Here is a 9,285-nt window from a genome sequence, read left to right as displayed (position 1 = left end):
TCTCTTTATATTTATACAAATCTCATAACTCTTACACAATAAAATAAAATTACATCAAGTACAAATTTCGAAAAATTTAACGATAAAAGTAACTGTTAAATTCTTTATTCGTTACCGAAAAATGTGACAAAGGTACTTTTTTAGTTATAAAAAACATTTGTAATGCCGTTACCGTTACAGTTATCAAAAAAAGTAACTGTAACAGTAACGACGTTACAAGTACCGCGTTACTTTTCAACCTTGTCAAAAATTCAAAATGGCCGAATTAATATGGCGGACCACATATGTAAGAAATCTTTTAATTTCTATGAAAAATATCTAGGTTTCTTTGGTCGTTGAAATTAAATCTGAAGTCAGATATTCAGAAATAATGGCAAACAATAGATGATTTATATTGTATTATTTACGAATAATTAGTAAAATCTTGTTTGTTCTTTTTAAGTCTTAACTTGTTTTCTTAAATAAAAGGAATTAATTTTGATGAGTAACTTTCCACTCGTGCTACCACTCTGGCCAGCTTCTTCTTTTCTGTTAAAAGCATGTTAATGCCAATTACTGGTCAATAAGTGAACGGCCCATTGATCTTGTTTTTACTGCAAGACATTCAAAAATCCTGAGTTCGAATTCATTTTAGGATTTTTTTCCAGATCAGTCTCTTTTTATTCGATTGTAGAGATTTACGCATATGTATTGAATGAAAAGCAAATTGTATCGGATTTCCAATAAGTATTGTACAATCATCAGTAATTTCTATCATAGAACTAGCATTAGATGGGTTTGGATTTTATTTAAAACTGTAGGTCTTGTAAAAACTGTCTTGAGATTCTAAATGAATATTTGAAATATACACTTAGTCAATTGCAAACTAACGTATGGGCAGATTGTTAAACCCGAGAGGTACTAAAAACTTAAATTTACCTCACTTGTCTACATTCGTGTATGCACAATAGTGTTGAATAACTCGTGCTAAAAAATGGAGAAAATAGAAGAGAGGAACGGCTCAATCGTAAAGAGATGAATCACTGGAGATTTTGCTGTACTTGTTTTTGTTTAAATGCAGTTCAGTGCATATATGGGTAAAAATACGCGCTTTCTACCAATGCATACGGTTGATCAGTCATTATTTTACGAATATTGCATGTTTACATAAAAAAAAACTTATTGAAACTTATTGAAGACATAAACAAAATTCTTTCATCTTCTACAAAATAAACTGTATGCTATAAGAAACCATTTTGTTATATTTAGAATAACACTGCGAGCACAAATTTTATATAAATGATCCTGAAAATTGCAGGATCTTCTTGTAACACTATCGACTTTGCTGCGGGGTAGCATTTATGAGAAATTGAGATGGACTTTCAAGTTGTACGACATAAATGGTGACGGCTGCATTACCAAGGGTGAATTGGGTGAAGTTGTAACGGCAGTCCACGAGCTCATGGGCAGGCGACATCATGCCGAAGAAGAGAAAAAGGCAAAAGAACAGCTGGACAAGGTTTTCAGAAAACTCGATCTCAACCAGGATGGTGTGATCACAATCGAAGAGTTTATCGAAAGTTGTTTGAGAGTATGTTTCACCTAGTTGTAAAACAAGTTACAAGCGACTAAAATAAGTGAAAGTTACAATGTGTACCATTATCTGTTTTAGAAATCACTTTGCGATTGCTTTTTCTTTGACACGCTTTTGTTGCGTGTGTGTACATACATACAATGTGTGTACACATTATATGTACACATAGCAAATTGCTTTAATATTTTACTGTTATAATAAAATTGTTTAAGAGAGTATTAAATACCGACTATAAAGACTTGTAAACCGACGCGCGTGTTTCATAAGATCGCTCTAGTTTCATATTTACTGCACCAAATCAAAAATGCTACAGAAATAAATAAATTGTGCTAAGATCTTGCGCTACGTTCTTTTGATTGTCAAAAATGAGCATAAAGTTTTATTTATACATGGTTCTTTTATAAACCTTATTATATATTTATGTAGTAGAATTATTTGTAAGCTTCTATACATACTAAAACTTTCATAGCGCAAAAAGTACGACAAAAAATATAATGAGATATTCAAAACTATGATTGGAATGTGTTGACAAGAAAAAGCAATCCTTATGATGACAATACAGATTATCATATGTTATCATTATGAATGAAAAAAAGTTCAAAAGAACATTATATATGGGCAAATCCATTATAGTTATTGAAAATTGTTTTACCTTTTATGAAAATTTATTTTTTTTTTTTTTAATGTGAAATGCATACATCTTATATTGACTAACATGTCTGAAATAGGTTCAAAAATCTACACGCGTTAATGATTTTAAATAAACGGTGCAAAGTTTATCTGATTGAGGTCGACTTATATTTCTTTCTAGTTTTACATTGCAATCATGTTTAAATTACGCACTCTTAACGTCATAACTAATAAAACTGGGTTTGAAAATTGTGACCACATGGATTTTGTGGTAAGTTATGGTATAAGAAAGAGTTTACAGTTAATATAGACTAAAAAACTTTTTCTTGGAATATGTGCCAAGGTGATTTGTAAATTTTTCAATAAATTTACGCTTTTGAAAGCAATCTTTGATACTCTGATGTGTGTTTCATTTGAGGCACAAATTTCAACAATGTCTTAAATTTTTCGTTTTTGTGTTTGCTACAACTTCAGTACCTCAGTTAGTCAATTAACTTAACGGCGTATATGCAATATTATTAACTTTACAAAAATTAATGTTTTGCAAAAACAGAGAGAAAAGTTTTTCAGCGGCCACCATTTTTTGTACGGTTACATGGCACGTAATCGACTTCCAAGAAAAAGATGTATAAATGCAATAACTAATTTGTTTATTTATTACGAAAGCGTTATATAACACGGCGCAGGTACGAAGTTATTAAGAGTAAATTACAAATTCGAAAGGGACACAATAAATTGTACAATTTTTTATATTTTTATCGACTTGGTGTACTTTTAAAGTTGTATTCAGAGTAAGATAAAAGATATGTCAGATTATTTAAATTTTGCCAGTCAGTAGATAATATAAAAAAAAAACATTGTGCAAAATTTCAGCTCTTTTGCGAGTCTTGTTAAAAAGTTAGTACGATTTTAATTTAACACGAGTTCTTATGGGATTTCATGATATTTTGATATAAATTAAAAAATAACTGTAGATGTAGATATGCCGTAATTTTGCAATTTTTTGCAGTTATTAATAAATATCTTAAAAACAAATTCCACTCAAAGAAATAGTCATTTCGAGAATATCACATAAAATATAAATTTATATTTTGCTAAAATTAATAAAATAATATATTTAATATACATAAAACACTTATATTTGTAATTGTATACATCAATTGTTACGTTTTAACGAACTTTTATGATTAATACATTTCCAGTTTTTCATTTATCTTATGTTGCAAGTAGAGTATAATCCTACTCAAAAGTATCAAAAGTGAACATCAAAATAGCACAAATAATACGTAAAAACTTTTCTATAGTTATTAAAAGTATAATAAATAGTTTTTGTAACTTATTTTAGTACAAATAATACTTTTCCAGCAAACAATTATTATCTAAATATTAAAATAGGTTCGGTTTACGCTATGTTTCTGAAACTTTTGACTGAGATCTTACCCTGAATACAACCTTAAACGCCAGCAACACAAACGTTCTGCATTCTTATAATTCTTATTAGATAGTGTACGAAGAAAAAATACGTCTTGTGTATATAAAAAATAACTCAGATTCATTAGTATGAAACAGTCCGTCAAAAGTTAAAACTATAGCGGATTTGCCCATATCTATTTTTAAAAGCACTATATATATTTTTTTATATTATAGCATTTTTTATGTAGTGCAGTAAATACAATTTACAATGAAAAAATTTAAGGTTTTAAAACATCAGTTTATAAGTTTATAAATTTCTATTGTCGGTATTAACACGGGAGATTAGACAACCCGGAAATTCAGAAAATTCTGAAACTTTGTGTGCATGTAAAGTAGTTCATCCGTAACACAAAACTATTTTTTGTTCGTGCCAAAAAACGGTTTGAGGGTGTGAAATCATCCCTCATATGTAGAGCGGCTTTTCACTTTTCTCAATTTATCTCGAAAAGAATTAGAGATATTAAAAAATAATTTATACAAAAATTTTATAGATAAACGTTCTCTATCTATTTATATTAATTGAATTTTTAAGAACTAATTAAAAAAAAATTGTTTAACAAATGTATACAACAAAATTTTTTTAACAATTCTATTAATGTAGGTAAATAGAGGTATTCTTACCATAAAACTTTTGTATAAAACATTTTTTGATGTCTTTAGTTTTCAAGATACATCGAGAAAAACGCAAAACCGTGTTACACATGATAAGTGTTTCACTCTTTAAAATCGGTTTTAGACCGTTACTGAACATTTCTACATTCATGTAGTTATCTATAGATGTGTACAAAGTTTTATCGTAAGAACATCTCTATGTAATCGCACATTAATACAGTTTTGGAATAAGTTGTTTCTAAAATTTAATTTTAACATCTTTTATATAAGGAACTATCTTGCGTTATATAGTACGACAAAGATAGACATTTTTTAAATATAGATACTTTTATTTTTTGAATATTTCTATGTTGCAGTGCAACGTGACTTAAGAGATCATTGAGCATATTTATATTGCAGTTTTTATAGTGCATATTGTATATGTAATGTATTACGCACGTATCACTCACTTACGTAAGCACAGTGCGGAGTAGTCATGTACGTTATATGTAAGAATAGTTTGCAATAATTTTCCATAATTAAAAAACTTTGACAAAAAGAAAATTTAAATAATTGTAACGCACGAATTGAATGCCATATCTGAATTTTTTTGCCTTATTGACTAACACATAAAATTTCAGTATAACATCTCAAAAATTTATTACAAGTACATGCAAATTGAATAAAACATTTCATAGAAAATTAAAATAAACTTTCCGGTAGATGCAAAATCCAACTGGTTTAACAAGCTGGGGACCTGCAAATATCGCCCGCACGACAGTGGGGACAATCGGCATAAACATGCATAAATGCCATGCAAGGCTGCCCAGCACGTGGGGCATCGATTTATACTTTGCACTGCGAACGTGTGAGCGAAGCATTGCCCGCAGGTCAAGGTAGTCACATTGCACACACCACAAAATGAACAACGGTTATCACCGCCACCTCTGTACACCATTGGGGTACAGTTCCGAAAACATACAATTTTTCTGTTGATTGGTATACTACTGCATTTTGGTGCGCTGATTACGAATATGATAGTGAAAATCACCGACAAGGTCATTTTCAAGGTCAAAACTAAAAAATTATCGCTTTTAAAAAATTATTTTAATAAATATTTATAGCACAAAAAATGTTTCAAATAAACGTTGTAGCTCTTGAAAAAATACATAATTTATGTCCTATGCATTTTTTGCATAGAACGACTAGTTCTCGAAAAAAATAAGATAATATGTAAGAGAGTGACTTGTGTGTGCGTGAAAGTACACGGGAAAAAAAGATTTGCTAGAATAGCAAGAAATTAGTTACTATATGGCCAGCAAAAAAACATTTGTTAAGTTTAGTAAACTTTTTGTTTCACTAACAAAACATTTTGTTGATGAAACAAACAATTTCGTAAGGTCAACCATTTTTCTTGCTGACCATATAATAGCAAAACTTTTTTTCCGTGTAGGTGTGGCGAGGAAGGCGCTCAGTCGGACGGTAAATATTTACAAAAGGACACCACCCTCTGATTTGAATGAGCTTGACATTTATTGTCAAGGATACCTCCCTGAGTAACAATCAAAAAGTTTTAACCATCGCTCGTTGTTTATTAAAAAGTTAATAACAAAAAAATTTAATAAATAAAACAATATAAAATATATATCAATTAATAAGGTCAATATCGAGCAGTGTTATTAGGTGTAATGTGCAAATTTACTTAATATTTAAAATACAAATATACAATGCAAAACGTTTTGACATACACAGATGTCTTCTTCAGTCGCAATATACAAATTAAATACAAAATGTGGCTGTCATTGTCGTAAATAGGTAGATGGACATACCTTGTAAAGGTGTCACAAAGTAAAATAAAACTGAAATATAAATATAAAAATGTAAAATATTATTGTCACGCACCAAAACTCACTATAAAATAAAAGTCAAGAGGAACTTACAATTTAACGGTAAAGAGTCAAATGCTGAACAAAGTCAAGAGACAAACATATTTATATCAATAAGTAGTAGAGGGGATAGAAAATATCGTTATGTTTAACATACAGATGCAGAAATCTTATTTAAGAGACTAAAATAGGCACTATTTAACGATTCAGAATCAGTAACTAGATTGAGCCCGTGTTGTTGTTGTTTTATATAAATTGTTTCAGAAATTAGTCTCTTATAAAAATTCGGTTTGTGATCTAAAATCTGTATTTTATCCCAATCAAAAGAATGGTCAAAATTCAAGCGATGTTGTGAAATAACTGAGAGTTGAGAAGTATCTTTCGAAATATTGTTGATATGTTCTTTTAATCTTGTTTTTATCTGTCTCTTGGTCTGTCCGATATATCTTACACAACAATTATTACAACTAATCTTATATACTACATTGTTATTGGAAAGACGAGAGGTATCATTTTTATGTTTCTTGATCAAATTCAATTTATTAAAACATTTATATCTAGTCAGAACATCCTTGTTATGAAAAGCTTGTTTTACACACTCAGATAAACCTCCGATATATGGAAACACAATAATTTTTTTATTCTTATTATGGTCAGCCCGAAAAACTTCACAAAAGTCAAAACTTAATTTTGATCGAATAAGTTTTTTAATTCTCATGTTAATGTTTTGGAAAATGAAGTCAAGAGGGTAACAATTGTTCAACAATACATCAATGCAAAAACGTAAATTTTTTTCGTGATAATCTAGATGTAAAAGTAATAAAGCTCTATCTACTAAGCTAAAGATAGTCTCTCTTATGACAAATAGGATGATGTGATAAAAAAGAAAGATACCTACCAGAATACGTTTTTTTATGGTACCAATCAATTTTTAAAAAACCATTGATGACCTGAATTGAAAGATCTAAAAAGTTGATAGAACGGTTATTCTCAATCTCAACAGTAAACTGAAATCTGTTATGAAAAGAGTTAAATATTTGAATAATATTGTCCACTGATTTAAAAGGTGCTGCCAAAACAATGTCGTCAACATATCTATANTAAAAAGGAAGTTTGATGTTAATTAAATTTAAGGCTTTATTTTCAATATCCTGTAAGACTATGTCTGCTATTATAGGGGATAATGGAGATCCNATGGGAGTACCAAATGTCTGTTTATAAATTACGTTTTTAAATGTAAAAAAGGTGGAGGAAAGGATAAACGAAACAATTAAATTAAATTAAATTTAATTAAGCAATTAAAAATTCGTCTAATGGTATCTTTGTGTTCCTGTTAATATATATATATTGCCATCTGTTTTTTATGCCTGTAATTGCTAAATCAATTGGAACATTTGTAAACAAAGATTCAACATCAAGTGACATTAAGATATACGAATCGTCAAGACTAATTGCAGAAAGTTTTTTATATAAAGAAAAACTGTTGACAACATTGCTTATGGATGTTGGAATGCTCTCATAGATAATTTTGTGTAGAAAAGTGGCAAACGAGTGTAGGGGGCTATTTACCGTTAAATTGTAAGTTCCTCTTGACTTTTATTTTATAGTGAGTTTTGGTGCGTGACAATAATTTTACATTTTTATATTTATATTTCAGTTTTATTTTACTTTGTGACACCTTTACAAGGTATGTCCATCTACCTATTTACGACAATGACAGCCACATTTTGTATTTAATGTGTATATTGCGACTGAAGAAGACATCTGTGTATGTTGAAACGTTTTGCATTGTATATTTGTATTTTAAATATTAAGTAAATTTGCACCTAATAACACTGCTTGATATTGACCTTATTAATTGACATATATTTTATATTGTTTTACAACACGAGCGAGTTTTATTCTTTTTTTTTATTAATAAATAAACTCTTATTTTTCGATTCCGTGTACATTTTCTTTGTGTTGTAAGTGTTTAGGCAGGGGGGTTTTGCCCCTATCCCCTGCTCCCCGCTTCGTGTTTTGCGTGTATATTACCTTGTGTTTATATTGGAATATTTTTTCTGAATCCACTATTCCACAATAATAAATTATGCCTAAAACATACAGGTTTGGACAACGATGCTTCATTAATGAAACTTTTTTTGGCAATTTTGACATGAAGCGAATGTAATTGGAAGTCGTATTTGTTAATTAAATTCTTTATTTTTTCTTGACGGGGGAAGCAGGGGAGAGGAGCAAAACCCTTCCCCCTGCAGAGGGGCATAGCCCCCCTGCCTAAACACTTACAATACAAAGAAAATGTACATGGAATCGAAAAATAAGAGTTTATTTATAAAACTTTGTTTGTTATTAACTTTTTAATAAACACCGAGTGACGGTTAAAACCTATTGATTGTTACTCAGGGAGATGTCCTTAACAACATATGTCAAGCTCATTCAAATCAAAGGGTGGTGACCTTTTGTATATATTTACCGTCCGACTGAGCGCCTTCCTCGCCATACGTACTTTCACGCACACACAAGTCACTCTCTTACCTATTATCTTATTTTCTTCAAAAACTAGTAGTTCTATGCAAAAAATGCATAGAACATAAATGATGTATTTTTTTAAGAGCTACAACTTTTATTTGAAACATTTTTTTGTGCTATAAATATTTATCAAAATAATGTTAAAAAAGCGATAATTTTTAAGTTTTTTGAGTTTTGATCTTGAAAATGACTTTGTCGGTGATTTTCACTAACATATTCGTAATCAGCGTACCAAAATACAGTAGTATACCAATCGACAGAAAAATCGGGTGTTTCAGATTTTTGGAACATTATCCCGCCTTCATGGTCCGGATGAGCCGTCGGGTGATGGCCCGATAAATCGGACAAAATCGGCTCACCAACGCACTGGTCACCTGCCGAAAGTGAGGCACTGGTCACATGACACAGGCCATACAGGGAATTGGAGACGTATACCGTGTACGGTACGCTGTATGCGCATCCTCGCCAATACTACGGCATGCTACCAAAGCACAGAATCTGGCATCTCCGATATACACAGTTTGTCCGGAAAGTTCCCGGACTACGTGAATTAAAAATCGAAAATGAAAGATATGGTTTATTAAACAAGTTTACACTTCAAGG

At 30.3% G+C, this 9,285-nt stretch overlaps 1 protein-coding gene across 1 annotated transcript in view; it reads left to right on the top strand.

Annotated features, from left to right (window-relative positions):
• Nucleotides 1–973: 973 nt before the first annotated feature.
• The window catches only part of LOC109860839 (Kv channel-interacting protein 1), a 32,287-nt gene continuing 23,975 nt past the window's right edge, over nt 974–9,285 (top strand). Inside the window, exons 1-2 of the mRNA XM_020440208.1 lie at nt 974–1,006; nt 1,298–1,570. Coding sequence (XP_020295797.1) covers nt 974–1,006; nt 1,298–1,570 — 306 coding nt within the window. The remainder of the gene's footprint in view (nt 1,007–1,297; nt 1,571–9,285) is intronic.

This window comes from Pseudomyrmex gracilis, unplaced genomic scaffold (assembly GCF_002006095.1).
Source record: "Pseudomyrmex gracilis isolate BER0280 unplaced genomic scaffold, ASM200609v1 scaffold_478, whole genome shotgun sequence".
Lineage (NCBI taxonomy): Eukaryota > Metazoa > Arthropoda > Insecta > Hymenoptera > Formicidae > Pseudomyrmex > Pseudomyrmex gracilis.
Note: the sequence above shows the minus strand (reverse complement) of the source record. Positions and strands in the feature narration are given on the sequence as shown.